Source organism: Phyllosticta citriasiana (genome assembly GCF_038021145.1).
Source record: "Phyllosticta citriasiana strain CBS 120426 chromosome Unknown IWZ02scaffold_8, whole genome shotgun sequence".
NCBI lineage: Eukaryota > Fungi > Ascomycota > Dothideomycetes > Botryosphaeriales > Phyllostictaceae > Phyllosticta > Phyllosticta citriasiana.
This window is the reverse complement of record NW_027117285.1, coordinates 1,954,049-1,969,190: the sequence shown is the minus strand read 5'-3', so window position 1 is coordinate 1,969,190 and position 15,142 is coordinate 1,954,049. Positions and strand designations below refer to the sequence as shown.

Below are 15,142 nucleotides of genomic sequence, written 5' to 3'. Positions count from 1 at the left end.
AATCTAGAAGGAAGTCTCGAGGGCAGAGGTGAGTGAAAGTGAAAGTTTCAGTGCAGAGCAGCAGTTTTCTGACCTGCGCCTCATCAGTATCAATTAAGCACGAGGCTCAGTGCCGCGTGTAAGGCGATGTGCATTGCTCCGAGTTATACCGTCAATCAGGCTCCTCCACATGCGTCTCCACCCTCAGGGAAACCGCGAGATCTACTTCGTGCACAGTTCCACTGCATTACCAGTTCACTTCCAGGTGCCAGCCGTCAGGAGAATCTAATATTGCGTGATTCGAATGAGAGCTAAGTCAACTAGAGATTTTAGACGAGACCACCGCCGTTGGGCTCTCTTGCATACCCAAAAGGGAGGGGTTGAATGGTCGTCGCCGTCTTGAGAACAATCGAGGCTGTAAAGGGGTTCCGGGCCAGATTCTGCATGGCCAACATTTCCAGTTGTCTGCGCAATTCGATGCTTTGGTGTTGAGAGGCTCAATCCGAAAACGAGGGGTCAAGGTCGCTACAAGACGACGTTGTTCTATGAGACCGAAGGGTCTGCTCTCTGACGAAAGCGACCGCCAAGTCAAAAACAAACCTAATCTGGACTTTATGCTGCAAGCTCCTGTAACACTTGCCGCGCCAGCATGGCGATCACAAAAGGAACTTGCAGAACCAACCTCCGACTTATGTGCCACGCCGGCCATTGAAACCGACGTTTCGCACCAATGCTTTTGACGATTGACACGGATATCTGCCAGCAGTCCCCTCAGACCCCTTTCAATTCTCAAGTTCGTCAACTCTCGCCTTCCACTCCTTTGGCCGCTCTCCCTCCAGCCAGCGCTGCCGCGTTCACCAATTCCACTACTAACTCGACTACTCCCGCGGTTCTACCTTCAATCATGGAGAGTCTCCCTGCAGTTTCTCCAAGGGTCGTTGATCTCGCCGTGGCAGACCTAACCATCTATGCTGTTTTCGTCCTTCCATCATTGGTCATTACTTGGGTCCATGGCAAGACTGGCATAGTAGCTTGGCCAATTCTCGTCTCGTACATCAGCATACGTTTCCTGGGCGATGGCTACTTGATAGCACACCGCACCGAGCCTGAGATCCCAAATGCTGTCGCGATCTTGAGCAACTCCGGTGCTACTGCTTGTATCACACAGCTCATCATGGGCGTGATTTACGAGGCGTAAGTCAGACAGAAATGCACACTCACTTGTCGAACACTGACAAGTCTGCAGCAACATAATCTTGCCATTTAAACGACGATGGTCCGACAAGGTTTTCCTCGCAGCTACAAACTTGATCAGCACTGTTGGCATCACCATGGCCACGTACGGAGGAGGTCTCAACGAAAAGACCCGCACCCTGAACAGCCGCGCTTTGGACAAGACCGGCTGGATCCTGCAAATTTTGGTCATGGTCATCCTCATCGCCTGGCTCGGAGTCACTTGGCCTCGCACGCAAGCAGCCGTCCCATCTCGAACGCAGCGCCCTGCGCTCTGGCTCTTCTGGTCGGCAGTCGCCAGCATCCCGTTCCAGCTGATCCACCTCATCGGCAACACGGTGCTCGCATTCAACGGGACCAAAGCACTGGATCCCATCATGGGCGCTTTCAGCACCAAACTGTGGCTCATCTTCTTCATGCACCTCGCCGCGTTCCTGGCGCTTGGCATTGGCGGGTGGATGAGCATTCCTCGCGGGTCCGACAGAAGCCAGTGCAGTAGCAGCCGCAACCGCAGCCATACGCAGGAAGGTCTCGAGGTCGAACGGACGAATACAGACGAGACTGACATCATTCCGTTGCAACCAGGTTTTTCCATCGCCAAATTTATCTCCTTCCCCAAGATGAGATCTTGAGAAAGAGCTTCAACAAGGTCCGCGAACACGAGATTCATTTTGGAGCGACGGGCGACGTTTTTGGCTTGGGTGAGGATTTATCTCTAGATTACTGCGTTTGTTGGACAGCGTTTTGTCACTGACCAGGCGAAAATTGTGTTCTGTTGGTAGCTGGAGGTGCGCTTAGGAGCCCCATATCTTGGACGTAGCTATTCACGCGTTCTGACGCGATGACAGGAATTTTGATGTCTTGCGAGCTCCAAGACTTTTTCTACATTTGCACAAGCCGTGTCTTGAGCGGCCACGTCCATCATCTGATACTTTGTGCATGCCCAGCAGCTCAGCCACGAGGAGCGGGAGATTTGCAAATACGAAAGACGACCCGCTTGCAAACCGATCCATGAAGTCGATCCCCACGTTTTCTCGACAATCACACAATAGCGACAGCCCATGGTTCCTGAAAATCCCTTCGTCAAAAACGCTACTCGAATGATCGAAAATCTGGTACCCAGCAACTATCACAAAATCGACCAATGACATGTGCAAGAACTCGAGAGATGAACTTGAAAAATCGTATACATTTCACTCAACAACTTTGTTGCACCCTAAGCCAAAGCAAACGAGATCGCAACCAAGAAAAATGTAATTGACGTTCTCGGAAGGAGGATAATCCGGAACGAAGCCTACGAGGTGCTGCGCCCGAATTTTTCAAACGGGGAGGTCCCGGCTGCTGACAACCCTGTGCTCATCGACTTTTTGTTCGACGGTTCGTTCCGTCATCGCCATTGGCTCGCATTTACGTGCCCTGAAAGGCAATTGGTGAGCAATCACGTCGGCAAAATGGGAATGCTGGTGGTGTTGTATCGATTGAGTGGTCTTTGGTCTGAAATGAAAGGGTTTGCTCTCTCAAGTCGTGGTTGCGCACAATCAATGTCGAATAGTTGTAGTGATTGCGTTTTGACGTTTCGGCAACTTGAGCATCCAAATCTAGACCTTAGCTGTGAACAAATTTGTCCAACATCAGTGGGAGTGATGGGTGTGCAGCTGAGCGGTGTCGGCTATTCACAAGGATCGGGATGTGGAGCTTCCAGAAAACAAAACCAACATTAATCAGCGAAACCGTATTCGTTGCATCCGAAGTATCGTATCGCCGGCTCTCATTGACGGCTTCCATCGATGGCTTCCATTGATGGCCATGGCTTGAAATCCGACGGGAAGGATGAACTGGGGAGTCTTATCTAAATGCAACACAGTCGGCAAGTTTGATTCCAAAGTGTTGCACAGGAGTGCTGCTATGCAACGACTGTATGTAGATGCGGCGAAGAGATCCACCTTACAAGAGACCGCGCGTCTGGCACTCCGCCTCAATGTCACTGACGTCGCCCATCTGTACTAACACACCATCAACGGAAAACTTCCTCACTTGGCCTCCCTTCTCTTCGTAAGCAGGCCATCCGAGGCGATCAAGTCCATTTTCAGGATCCCGCGCAAAAGCAACCCAGGCATCCTGCAGAGTGTGAGAGAGCTCATATTCAAAAGGAGTCGAGTTGCCACGGAAGTCTGCATGAGTGCCAAACAATAGGGGCAGCTCGCTACCGTGGTAAGCACCCAGCCAGGGTCGAGGAGAGATGTTGGTGAAGTTGCCGTTATAAAAGTAGCGGTGCGTGGTACGTCCCGCGGAAAGACGCTCGCTGCGGATAGTATCAGCTGATTGCGCGCTGTCGTCAACTGTCAATGTCATGGGAAGAGGCGTTACTTACTACGTCGTTTTGGTGGTAGGACAAAAGAAGTACTCGTACGCCAATGTCGTAGCAACGGTCATGTTCGGACCATCTGGGCTGTATGGGGCCAGGAAGAGGCCCTCAGCGTCATTGAAGCCAATTAGGGCGGGCTGTTACAATGTGTCAGCTTTTACTCGCTACTATGTTCGAAGCTTTGGGACGTACCAGTCTACTCAGCTCCCCGTTTGAGGCCTTTTCAGTGTAATCTTCGTAGACCAACTTGTCATCAATCATCGGAGCGAAAGTGATCGATGGACTGTCTCCTGAATCTTCATATTCTGCGACAAACTTCTCAATCTTCCACGCGGGGACGTTGCGCATACAAGCAATTTCAGCCTGTGGAGATGTCTGGTTGCCACAACCAAGGTTAGAAGCTACAAAAGAGAAATTTGAGCCGGGGTTATCGGGGCTGAGGAGCTGGTTGAGGTGCACGGTGCCAGAGTCCATGATCAAGCCCTTGACAATAGGCTCCTCGGGGTATGCAAAATTGTAGTAGTCAACAGCGACAGCTCCGGCAGACTGTCCCCAAATGACCATGTTGTCAGGGTTGCCGCCAAACTTGGCGATGTTGTCGCGGATCCATTCAACGGCGAGACGCTGATCCATAAGCCCGAGGTTCACTTCATCCAATCCTGCAGCATCAGGGAATCCGAAGATGTTGATACGGTAGCTAAAGCAAAGTCATTGGCACGAGATACGGATGCATTGAAGATGTGGCTCACTTGAAGGTCACAACAATATGATCTTTGGTCCTTTGCACCCACTTGTCCGGTACCTGGTAAGGGACGTCCTCGCCACCAGTGGCAAATCCGCCACCGTAGAACCAGATGAGCACTGGTAGACTTGCATTCTTGCTTGATGCAGACGTCGGAGTCCAGACACTGGCAGTGAGGCAATCCTCGCTCATACCAGAGCTGCCAATCATGAATTGAGGAGCATCGGTTTGCAGAACGCCCGGTTGGACAGAAACATATTGCCAGCAAGATGGTGGGAGTTTTGTCGAGTTGATCACCTCCCTGCCAGAGGCCTTGTATGGCTGCGGTGGCTCCCATCTCAGAGAGCCAATTGGAGGTTGGGCAAAAGGGATTCCCAAATACTGCGCAACTTCAGGAGATGCGGTTTGGTTAACTTTTGCGTGGACAGTGATGCCATTGTCGAGGTAGATGACTGGTGCAGACCCTGATGAAGCGAGAGTGGAGCCAGCCAATGCCGTTACTGCAGTAGCGAAAATAGAGCCCATGCAGGCGGTAGAATGCTTCATGGCGACAGTGGCTGCGAGAAGCTCAATTCAGGGGGCCAGAGGATGACGGGGCGCGGAAAATTCAACCAGCCACGCAGGAGTACCCATGAATTTGTACTCACCCCACGCTCTGAATCCTTCAAGAAATACGCGGGGGTTGGATTATTTTTGCGACTCTGATTCGGCTCTGAAAGGAAGTGATGTTCAGGTCTGCCGAGAATTGGGCAAATCCGCCGGCTGGCACGAGTCATCTACTGACCCACTTCTTTTACGGCGCTCCGTATTGCCTTACTCTAGTTGAACTTGACAGTGAAGTATTGAAGAGCTGCTGCATTTGTGACCATGACTGGGAGGAATCTTGAGACCTGCGATCTCACAGTGGATGTCAAAAGACAATGGAAATCACTTCGATGTAGCTGTGATGGTGAAAAAACTCCCCAGGTGATACTAAGCGACTCGATGATCTTGAGCAATAGCAAACTGCTGACTGTCATCCTATTTACCCAAACTCCTGTAGCAAACATATCAGAAAGGTTCTCGATCTAAAGGAATGTTGAATCTTGCCAAATGGGGCAGAGCCCCAAGGTGAGAAGTATCAGGTTCCGTGAGGTTTTCAGATAGTATGAGGCTTCTAAACTCTTTGACTGTTCCAATTTATCCTCGAGGTACGACTGAAATATGAGCCAGAGAGGAGGAGAAACTTGAAGTGCCCAGAAGAAATTCGGTTTTGGCTGCTCCCGGAACTGGAATGAGAGCATAATGAAAGCCGAGGTAAAGCTGATAAAAGCCATCACCCAACGTGCTTCATCGCGATTGGCTCGCTTTTGATTTTGTCTAACCATTCTAGCTTTGAATCGTGTACATTGCGGAAAATTGGAATGTTGAGTGGCCGGTACAGCACTGCGACGCATGGAGGCGGCGCGCAGTATTGATCGTGAGTTCGGGACAACGGCTCGAGAGGCTTCGTTGTGACGCGCAATATCATGCTGATTGATGGTAGACTGCTGTGCGGAAGTATGGTCATTTCTATGTTAGTTGCAGAGTGTATACGAGGCGAAGAAGAGTCGAACATCTTTTTATCAAGATTAGCCTCCGAGTACTAGAAGGAGTTTGAGAATTGCAGGAGAGCAGTGTCAGATAATTTCTCCATGTTTTGAGGACGCAGCGTACCGTGGTTCGATGACCGTTGCACAGGTCGACTTAAGCCTCAGGTTCACCACCACGAGCAAGGGATCTGGCAGCAATCCACAGCCTGGGTACGTTAGGTTATCAGGCTCCTGCGATGATGTTGGTCTGAAGAATCTTAAAGCCAAGCAGTGGCATGATCGGAGTTCCAAAGAGGAAGTCGTGCTCCACAACGTAGATGCTCATCTGATAGTAGGCACCCCGCCCAGTCCTTGAAGATGGACCAAGACAGGTCTTCTCCAACACCAACCTCTCCTCTGCCCTCGGAATACTCTACAAACCCTAATGCCTCTCGCCTCATTCTTACGCATTCTACTCCTCCAAGTCCTGACTTGAGCACTGAGTTCCTTGCGGCATGGGGATGCTTTACGGCCCCTGTTACTCCTCTGAAAGTCGCGGGCCGTACATAAGCAGTGTCAGCCTTGCTCTGTCCTGTTTGGCTGCCGCTTTTGTTGGATTGAGGTCGAAGCCCGATGACATGTCCCCTTCGCTTGCAAAGGTCGATCGTTTTGACGTCTTGCACTCGGCTAATTGAAACAGACTCTACAGCCGCTTCATTGTTACCGGAACTCCTGGACTGGACGACCTGTTCATCATTCTTGCGATTGTTAGAGAGCCTCTGTTCGTCCAAAGCGGCAAAGAACGCTGCTGAAGGTCCTTGTAGATCTTCCTCATTCCGCAGACCTTTGCCATGATGATGCAGGTAGAGTCGGGCTGGGGAGAGCATTCGTACCTCCTGACCCTCTATCAGCTGAACAGAAACCAAATGGTAAGATGGTGGACAGACGTCTATCTTGCAGAGGCCTTCGTTGAGTGCTGATGGTAGAAAAGTACCGGTACCAGTTCATCATCCTCGATTCCATCGTGGCGTTGTGAGCGGCAGCGAGCCCCTCAACCTTTGAGGCATGATAGCTGACCAATGCAGCTTCACCAAGCTCTCCATCTGTTGGCTCGTCTTGCGCATGACAGCCGGCGCAACCACCTTTGGGCGACAATACCGTCTGATAATCAAAATCATCATGTAGTTCCTGGTGATCCGCTTGATTACAGCCGTCATTGTGAGTTCCTCTCCAGATGCCCAAGATAAATATCGAACTCACTTGCCTCAAGGTCCAAAGCATTCCTTGCTGGCCCGTTGCGAATTACTGGCACCTCGAGACCAGACCGCGCGGGTGCTTCAACCTCTTTGCTTGGATAATCTCCACCAGTTGTATCGAAACCTCGACTGACTTTGTCGTTGCACTGGTTCCCGTGCCACTGGTCTACATTGTGCGCATCGGCACTTGTGAAAGAATGGTCCTTCTCGCTCTCTTCATCACCAGTGTCATACCTGCTTGTTTCGCTTTGACACGGACCATTCAACTGATCCAATGGGATATGGACAAGAGCCCACTGATCGAAAGCGACTTCAGCTGGTAAGTGCTGTCCCTAATTCGCTGTCCTGCTTTTGCCTTGCGCGTTTCTTTGACTGACAGAAATTGATGCACCGTTGCAGGCGCTGGGCTCTTGTGCCGTTCTGGACTCAGGTCGAAGCGACTGTAGCCATCATGGTGGCCTGTACGCCAATGCTTTGCCCCCTCTTCAAACGGTGCGCCATCGCTTTCGGCATCATAGCTCTCATGACTCCAACCCATAGCCGGCCTCGCTCCCTCATTGAAGCAGAAGAAGGGAGACATCGCAGAACTTCCGGTAGTCTCGCTGGTCGTAGCGCTCAGTCGCACAAGAAGAGGATCAAGATTTCCTCGATTTCTTCAAAGTCGCTTCCACTTCCTTCGGTACACCTGAACATCCACTTACCACGTCCCCGTCCGCACCTTGGACTCGGTCAACAGAGCCGGCCAACTCGTCCTGGTCCTCCTCCTCATATCTTTTCTTCGCATCAACTGCCCCAGAATTCACTCTTTCAGCGTCTAGAGCCGAGATCAGCGTCAACTTGTCCAAGACCCCGCCCACCGGCTCCTCGTCGCGATTCGTTATCATATACAATGCTGCCCGCGGGCACAAAGACTTTCCGTTCACTGTCTCTCTTCGAGAGTCCCACTCAAGAATTTCCTGATTGCGCCATCTTCCCCTTTGGAATACCTCAATCGGCACCGGACCCAACGACAACAGAAGCGGCAACGGCACCAGAATTGGTCACGGCGTATGATTTTGCTGCGACAACACCGGTCACCGGCGTACTCACGCCGCCGGTCGAGGTGTCCGACTCCACGCCTGAGTCAGTACCGACACAGGGCGATACCGCATCGTCCAGGTGTCCGTCGGCCAAGTTTTCAAATGTTGTGCGCAGCAGGAGTAAGACCAAGAGCCATCGCCATCTAGCAGAAGGCGAGGTGGGAGCTGGAGGAGACGACGAGGAGAAGCAAGTACGCGGCGAGTGGCGAGATGAAATGGACAGGGAACGAACTGCAACAAATGCGAGGGCCCGGCGCGTGATGGGCGAAAGCGGGTCGAACGATGCCGGAGGCGGGATGCAGTGGATGGACGACTGGTTCGGAGGTTTGCTTGGCTGGAGACAAAGTGTCTCGAAAAGCAGCAGCAGCAATGACAGCGGTGAGCCCAGGAAGACGGCAGATGCAAGAGACGACGTTTCAGTCAACGACTATGCGATGTTGTGTGATAAATGGAAGGTTGGCGGCGCCGGTGATCCTGTCAGTCCGTTCAAATTGGCACGGCGGTTCAGCATGACGAGCGCTGGAAACAGTGGCGGGAGTGGACTAAGGAGCTGCAACAGCAAGGAAAAAGATGGCAGGCGCAGCAAAACATTCAACGGAAGACTTTCTCCACCAACGGACGAGCTCCGTCCTTCTTCAATCACGGCAACGACGACAACAACCACTGGCACCACTGCATCTTCGTCCTCGCCATCGTCGGATTCAACCACCAAGGCCCTCAGTCCGTCTGCACCAGCACGGAAACCGGCGAAACAAGACCAGCGTCATCGCAAAAGAGCAGACTTCAATCTCGACCTCGGCGACACGCTACACTCGTCGGCTTCAGCACCACAGTCTCCCCTAAGTCCACCCGCTCAAACGCAGGACACAGCACGTCTCAGGCGTCGCAGCGACAACGAAAACAGCAGCAAAATGGCCCCAGGCTATTTCCGCGACGCCCACCCCCGCAGCTTCCCATTTCTGGGAGCCCTCAATTCGCCGCCACTCGCTTCGCCAGAGCTGGACCCGATATCCAACACGCCGGTCGCCACTGCTCGGGGCTTGACGTGGTGGGGAAGCGCCGGCAGCAGCGGCATCATGAAGACGGTCGGCTGGTCCGTCCGCCGCGGCAGCGAGGCCAGCTCAGCGAACATATTCATGCGTCATCAAGACAGCACGCACACGGGTGGAAGCGACTGGGAGCGCGGCGCAGGCGGAGGCGGCCGTGGTGGCAGCAATGCGGCTTCTGCTATTTCTCCTAGCGGAGAAGATGTTGATCTTGTTGGTGGTAGGGGCTCCGCTGGTGGCAGTCATAGCAGTAGTTGTGGTAATATAGGCGCGGTGGATAATGCTGCTGCGAGTCCAGCAACGGCGATGGCGTCGCGCTGGAGTTTGGGATGGATGAACCGTGACCGCACTAGGAGGGGCGGTGGGTTGACTGATTCGTTGGGATAGCCTGCTGTATTTGCGCGGGTGGATGGAAATGTACCTCCCTATATTTGGATATGCGTGGGTTGCTGGAGCGGAATAATGGAAGTGTTGAAGCCGTGGTGTTGAAGTGGACGTAAATGGCGACGACAGAGACGGAGGAGGGCCGTCAAGCGAGAAAGGACGAGTGGATGGAGGTAAGAGGTTAGCCGTGAGTATAGCGGTTACAAAAGGATGACGAATGACAAAACAGTTGAAAAGAGATGGAAGAGTAGGAGAGAGCAAGAAGGCAAACAGACAGAAGCAAACGCACCTTTCTCCAGGGCTCAATTTTTCTCATCCCGTCGTCGTTCACCTTCCCAACTAGCTCATTACAGCCCCATCCGCCCACAAAATGAATCACAAGGAAGCCAGTCGAAGCAAAACCACCAAACAGACAAGACAGCCAAGTAGCAAATCAATCGATAGAATAAAATCTCGCTTACGCACGCTCGCTATCGATGCTCCTAACAAGCCGTGTACGATGCAAGGGAAAACAAGTCGTTGTCTTCTCCTCGTCCGTTGCCTGGATAAAGTGAGAGGGGATGTAGGTGAGTAAGTACTCATCAGCAATCAAAGACTGTCTTTCTTCCTTTCTTCCTTTCTTCTGCCTCCCCTCCACCAACAATCATATTCACAATTTCCTCTCTTTCCCTCTTGCCCTTCAACCTCCACCTTCGTTCTCTCATTCCCTTTCTCTTCCTCTTTCTGCCCTCTGCAAATTGACCCTCCTCATCTGCACCACTCTTACACAAACTTGACTTCTTGGAACAAACTGGCCCGCACCTGCAGAATGGCAACGAGCTCGAGGACAAACTGCTGCAAGATGACGACGTTGGTAAGCACGTGTCCGAGGCTGACCTCCTTGACGATTTCCTCTTCTTCTTCGGGGCCTTGCTCCGTCTCTTCTGTGTCGTCGTTGTCGCCCTCAACATCACCCTCGTTCTTGTTAGGCTTGGGCGGTTCGGCGGCGGCGTCCACGGATTTTCCGGCACCAGCAGCGCTGGCATTGTCGTTTTGGTCGACCTCGGCCTCGGCCTCAGCCTCCTCCTCCCTCTCCTCCTGAATCTTCGGCTCGCCAGGCTCAGCCGAGCGGCCCGGCTTCTTTGGACGCGGTTTGGCCTTCGCCGGAAACTTGACGGGGCGCTTCAGAATCTCAGCGTCCATGGGGACCTGCTTGAGAATGGTGCCGAGCGACGGGGCGCGGATGTGAGGAACCGTCCTGCTTCCGCCGGGATTGGGACTGGCGCCGCGGCTGGCGTCGGGGGACATGGAGGAGGATGAAGAATTCTTCTTGGATGAGGGCGCGGGCTCGAGCCATGGGGCCGTCGTCAGTTTGAAGGGTGGCGGACGCCCGTCCGCGGCGCTGGTGAGCTTGCGGCCGCGTGGAGATTGCGAGCGAAAGGGGCTCGCTGCGCCTTCGAGGACTTGCTTGCCAAACTGTGGCGTGAGGAAGCCGGCAGCTGGAGGCGGCGTTTCCGAGGCGCGGCGGGGCATGGGGTAGGGTGATGGGGGAGGAAAGTTGGCGGTGGAGCGAAGAGCCTCGTTGATTTCTTCATGCATGCGGAAGGCTTGCTTGCGAGTGGCGACGTAGCCGTCAAATTCGGGAATCTCCTTGCGGAGACTCTCGACTTGTTCCATGAGGCGTTTGAGCTGGGCGAGGAGTGCAGGTGTGGCCGGCTTCGTCCATGACGGTTTCCTTCTTGCCTTGAAAATGTCACGGAGGTCTTCGTCTTCATCCTCGAACGTCTCATTAGGGTCAAAGTGGTACTTGGTAGGTTCCACAGCTAGCCAGCCCTCAAGTCGCATGTTGGGACAGGAAGCCAAGTTCACAATGGCGTCCGTGAGGCTGAGATTGGTATCCACTGTATTCGTGAAGAAGTTGGAGAGGATCTTCATCAGTGACATGAACAGCGCGTCATCGGAGTTGAGGCGATACATGGGTTCGTCCTTGCGGGCTTCGGAGGCTAGGTAATCCACGGCCACCTGGCTTGGGAGGTTAAGTCCGTGGAGCGCAAGCATTTTCATGGAGCATGGATGCGATTCCAGGAGACTCATGACGTCCTTCAGGAACGAGTCGTACTCGGAGTTGAGCGAAGATCCAGGTACCAGCTTTTCAGCAACATCAAGATACGACTCAATTTCCGCGTTGAGCGCTCCCATGGTCCGTTGGGGATCTTTGTGGTGGACCTCTGTGACCCTGACAAGCGTGCCGGTCGCATACTTGTGGTTCTTGCCCAAAATTGTCGTGACGAGCTTCAGAGCGGAGACCACGGTTTGCTGGTTTCGAGACTGGGTGCTGTTAAGCAAAAGATCGACCAGGTTGAAAAGGGATGGGTTCATGGTCTCGTCTTCTTCCGGCCGAGAGAGCAGCATGAGCGTTGACCGACGCTGCGAAACGGATGCAGATCTTTGGCGTCCTGCGTTTTCGTCTGGGAGAGCCAAGAGGTAGCGCAGAATCATGTATACAAGTTCATGGTGGTCGAGCGCGTCCAGAATCTGCCTCAGATAGTTCAGCACGGCAACGGAAGAACCTCCGTCGACATCCGAAGATTCAAGAAGGGATGGGTATCTGGAAAAGTCAGCATGCGAGTTATCTTTCTGGGGCAATGAAGACGCACAGGAGCTGCTGCAGGAACAACACTTGGAAGTGGTCAATGAGAGTCTGTCGCACGTCGGGAGACCGGCAATGCTCGAGCACGTCCTGCCAAAAAGCCAGATACGAGAGGAAAGTGTCCAAGTGGGTGCGAAATCCAGGAGAGAAGATGCTCTCGGCATCGTTAGGGAGGTGATACTCAGGGTAATCTGAAAGGGTTAGAATGACTGGCCGGTCCTCCGGAGGATGCAAAACAGAGAGCTTTCGGCTGAGCTGGCTGTAAAGCGCACCAAGACCGCTGGCCATGAGCGTTGCCAGGTCGCTCTCGACAATCCATTGTTCTAGCTCACGCGACTTGGAAGCCGTCTCGAAGATGTACAGCAGGCCCGTGCGTGCAAAGTCGCCTATCCTGCCCTCGTGGTGGACGTGATCGATGAGCTGATAGCAGAGCGGAAAGTCCTCCTTGCGAATGATGCCCGCAAATCCGACCTTGTTAAGGATGGCGGATCGCGTGTCCGAATCGACCTTGCCGGTTGAACTGAACCACACGGGCAGTATCTCAGGCTCCAACCGGATCTTGGCCGAGATACCAAACAGCAATTCGACGATCTCCGCGTCGGTATCTTCGCCAATGAGCAGCATGTTGGAGCTCGAGATCTTGGAGACAAAGGTCATGAGCGCCTCGGCGAACCGATCATTTGCCAAAAAGTCCTCCTCTTCGCTGTCGATGAGGGCGCCGAAGACGGCCACGGCATCCCTGACCAGAGCTTCATTGTGCGATGTAGAGGCAATGCGAGATATGGCCGAATAGATTTGGGACGACGACGCGAATTGCAGGCAGAGGTGAGGAGCAGGAGAGCGGGATTCTTCGTTGAGTATCGAGGTCAGGCGCTGGAAGCTTGCTCGCAAGCTATCGAGAGCGGCCGGGTCGCCTGCGAGGGAGGACGACTTGTGCCATGTGTTCTGCTCATCCAGCGTCAGCCACAACCTACGGTCACAAAAGCAAGGGTGTGCGAACGAGAATTTGGTTGTAGACGCGCTTGAAGCGTGCAAGTCGCTGCTGCGGATCGTTCTGGCTGGAGCGTTTCTTCTGAGCGCTGGTCCCGCCGATCAACCGAGTCCACTGTAGGAGTGAGTATGTGAGCATTCGCCGCTGTTCAGGTTGGCAAGAGGGCGTACAAAGTCCATGGCCGCGAACGACTATCAGGCATGGTGGTGGTCTTTGGGGGGGGTTCCAGCTTGTTGTCGGAGGTCCAGCCAGCTGTCGGCCGGCGTTTCATTGGGTCCCGGAGCACGACCACGCAGATCGCGTCCGTGAAGCATTTCCTGAGGCATCGCAAAACACTCCAATTTTCCTGCTGCGACTAACGGGGTATAACCAGCTGCTAACAAGACACCACATGCTCCTCTCGACCCCCTTGGATGCATCTCTGCCATGCGCGCCGGAAAGAAAACGCGGAAAAAAAAAATCTCCAATCCATTCCCCCGCCCGCCCACGAGCTCCCTCAACTCCGTTTGAACTTGCTGCTCACTGCGACTTCAGTGCTGCGTCCAAATGCCACTTCATAACCTGTTGGAACCTCGTCTTGGCGCCGCTTTCAATGACGTCGCCGTGGCAGGGAATCAGGCGCTCAAAGTCCCACTCGTTGATCTTGGCGATGCTCGAGCTGAAAGCCTTCCTGTCGCCGCTGCTGACTCCATACCACAAGAACCGCCTCTGGCCCATGGCCTCGCCCCGCATGTGTGTAAAAGTCGAGAAGAGCTTCGTCAGGATTCCAGAGGTTCCGTCGACGCCCGACTTGCTGTATTGCTCGGTCGCCGGCATGTTGAAGAGCAGGTCGGCCTCGATCAAAGTGCGGGTAGGCTTGTGGTTGAAAACAATCTCCTTGTTGGCATGCGCGTGAACGTATTCGTACTCGAACTCGGCATCAAACTGCAAAAGGAGTCAATATGCGACGGGCGTCGCTGTCGCGCCGGATAACGTACCTCGGGATCGACTGTGATCTCATGCTTCTTGGTTGACTCGAACACGATGTGGAAAGGCACCTTTTCATTTTTTTGCTTCTCACGCTTCTCGGGCAGGCTCTCTGGACCGAGAACTCGTGCGTTGGGGTATTGTTGGTGCCATGGTCCAAGGAAGATATGGTGTTCTGCGTCGAGGGCCGTGATGTATTTGACCTCTCCCATGGATTCGACCTTTTTCTTGACCTCCTCGGTTAGGGCAACAGGAGAAAAGACGGCGAGAGATCCGTTTTGCAAGCGGACTTGGCTTTGTTAGCATTCGCGAGCATGTAGGGGAACAGCGCCGGCACACACCTATGGTTCCTCTGCCTCCAATCTTGATGCGGCCGAAGCGAGCAAAGGGGACTGAGCAGGTGGTAATGACATTGGGGACAACGTCCCGAATGACCATGACCTGGTCCGGGTTAGAGGGAACGAGTTTGGATGCCATGGCGAGATGCGGATTTGGTGTAGCGGTGGAGCGAAAGGACTCGAGGTGCTATTTGTATGGGAAACGGGCCGCGGAGCACGGGGAGGGGAGGAAGGGTCTCGAATACTGAAGCCATGATGATTGCGAATAGTGATGTCGCCAGCCGGGGCTATGGGAGGGCGCGGAGGCATCAGATTTGGAAAGGCAGTTGGATGGATTGTATCTTGACGTCACTGGCGCTGTCCCGTCTTTGAGCCGAACCGGGAGCCCCCTCGTCGATCTGACCGTCATCTCGGCCGTTAACGCAGAAACCGCCTCCAAGCCCGCAACGAGACCGCGTTGCTTGCAAATGTTCCACCGCTGCAGCCCCTCTGGACTTTGGACGTACTGAAGAATACCAGCGTCCGGCGCGTCCAAGCGCGTCACAGGTTTTGTAAGCCGACCGGTCCCGTCACGCTGAATCGGA

At 53.7% G+C, this 15,142-nt stretch overlaps 6 protein-coding genes across 6 annotated transcripts; 3 read left to right on the top strand and 3 right to left on the bottom strand.

Annotated features, from left to right (window-relative positions):
• Nucleotides 1-883: 883 nt before the first annotated feature.
• IWZ02DRAFT_491775 (uncharacterized protein) lies at nucleotides 884-1,844 on the top strand (the record flags this gene model as incomplete). Its single annotated transcript, XM_066769775.1, has 2 exons — nucleotides 884-1,173; nucleotides 1,226-1,844. 2 exons carry the CDS (start codon nucleotides 884-886, stop codon nucleotides 1,842-1,844), a joined length of 909 nt encoding a protein of 302 aa, XP_066622071.1.
• A 1,200-nt stretch (nucleotides 1,845-3,044) lies between these two features.
• On the bottom strand, nucleotides 3,045-4,933 carry IWZ02DRAFT_306478 (carboxylesterase). The gene is made up of 4 exons (XM_066763996.1): nucleotides 4,327-4,933; nucleotides 3,770-4,274; nucleotides 3,584-3,714; nucleotides 3,045-3,514 (listed from the first exon to the last, which is right to left on the bottom strand). The coding sequence occupies exons 1-4, from the start codon at nucleotides 4,863-4,865 to the stop codon at nucleotides 3,157-3,159; spliced, it is 1,533 nt and encodes a 510-aa protein (XP_066622070.1). The 5' UTR covers nucleotides 4,866-4,933; the 3' UTR covers nucleotides 3,045-3,156.
• A 1,090-nt stretch (nucleotides 4,934-6,023) lies between these two features.
• Nucleotides 6,024-7,448, top strand: IWZ02DRAFT_491773 (uncharacterized protein; the record flags this gene model as incomplete). The annotated part of the gene is made up of 7 exons (XM_066769774.1): nucleotides 6,024-6,100; nucleotides 6,570-6,636; nucleotides 6,694-6,798; nucleotides 6,861-6,901; nucleotides 6,955-7,028; nucleotides 7,080-7,087; nucleotides 7,140-7,448. 7 exons carry the CDS (start codon nucleotides 6,024-6,026, stop codon nucleotides 7,446-7,448), a joined length of 681 nt encoding a protein of 226 aa, XP_066622069.1.
• On the top strand, nucleotides 7,134-9,741 carry IWZ02DRAFT_306462 (uncharacterized protein). The gene has a single exon (XM_066763994.1). It carries the CDS (start codon nucleotides 7,511-7,513, stop codon nucleotides 9,635-9,637), a length of 2,127 nt encoding a protein of 708 aa, XP_066622068.1. The 5' UTR covers nucleotides 7,134-7,510; the 3' UTR covers nucleotides 9,638-9,741.
• Nucleotides 9,742-10,229: 488 nt separating this feature from the next.
• Nucleotides 10,230-13,503, bottom strand: IWZ02DRAFT_306472 (Retinoic acid induced 16-like protein-domain-containing protein). The gene is made up of 4 exons (XM_066763995.1): nucleotides 13,425-13,503; nucleotides 13,264-13,368; nucleotides 12,271-13,208; nucleotides 10,230-12,221 (listed from the first exon to the last, which is right to left on the bottom strand). The coding sequence occupies exons 1-4, from the start codon at nucleotides 13,431-13,433 to the stop codon at nucleotides 10,397-10,399; spliced, it is 2,877 nt and encodes a 958-aa protein (XP_066622067.1). The 5' UTR covers nucleotides 13,434-13,503; the 3' UTR covers nucleotides 10,230-10,396.
• Nucleotides 13,489-14,887, bottom strand: IWZ02DRAFT_455353 (uncharacterized protein). Its single transcript, XM_066767782.1, has 3 exons — nucleotides 14,562-14,887; nucleotides 14,232-14,509; nucleotides 13,489-14,178 (listed from the first exon to the last, which is right to left on the bottom strand). Exons 1-3 carry the CDS (start codon nucleotides 14,695-14,697, stop codon nucleotides 13,774-13,776), a joined length of 819 nt encoding a protein of 272 aa, XP_066622066.1. The 5' UTR covers nucleotides 14,698-14,887; the 3' UTR covers nucleotides 13,489-13,773.
• Between the last annotated feature and the right edge of the window lie 255 nt (nucleotides 14,888-15,142).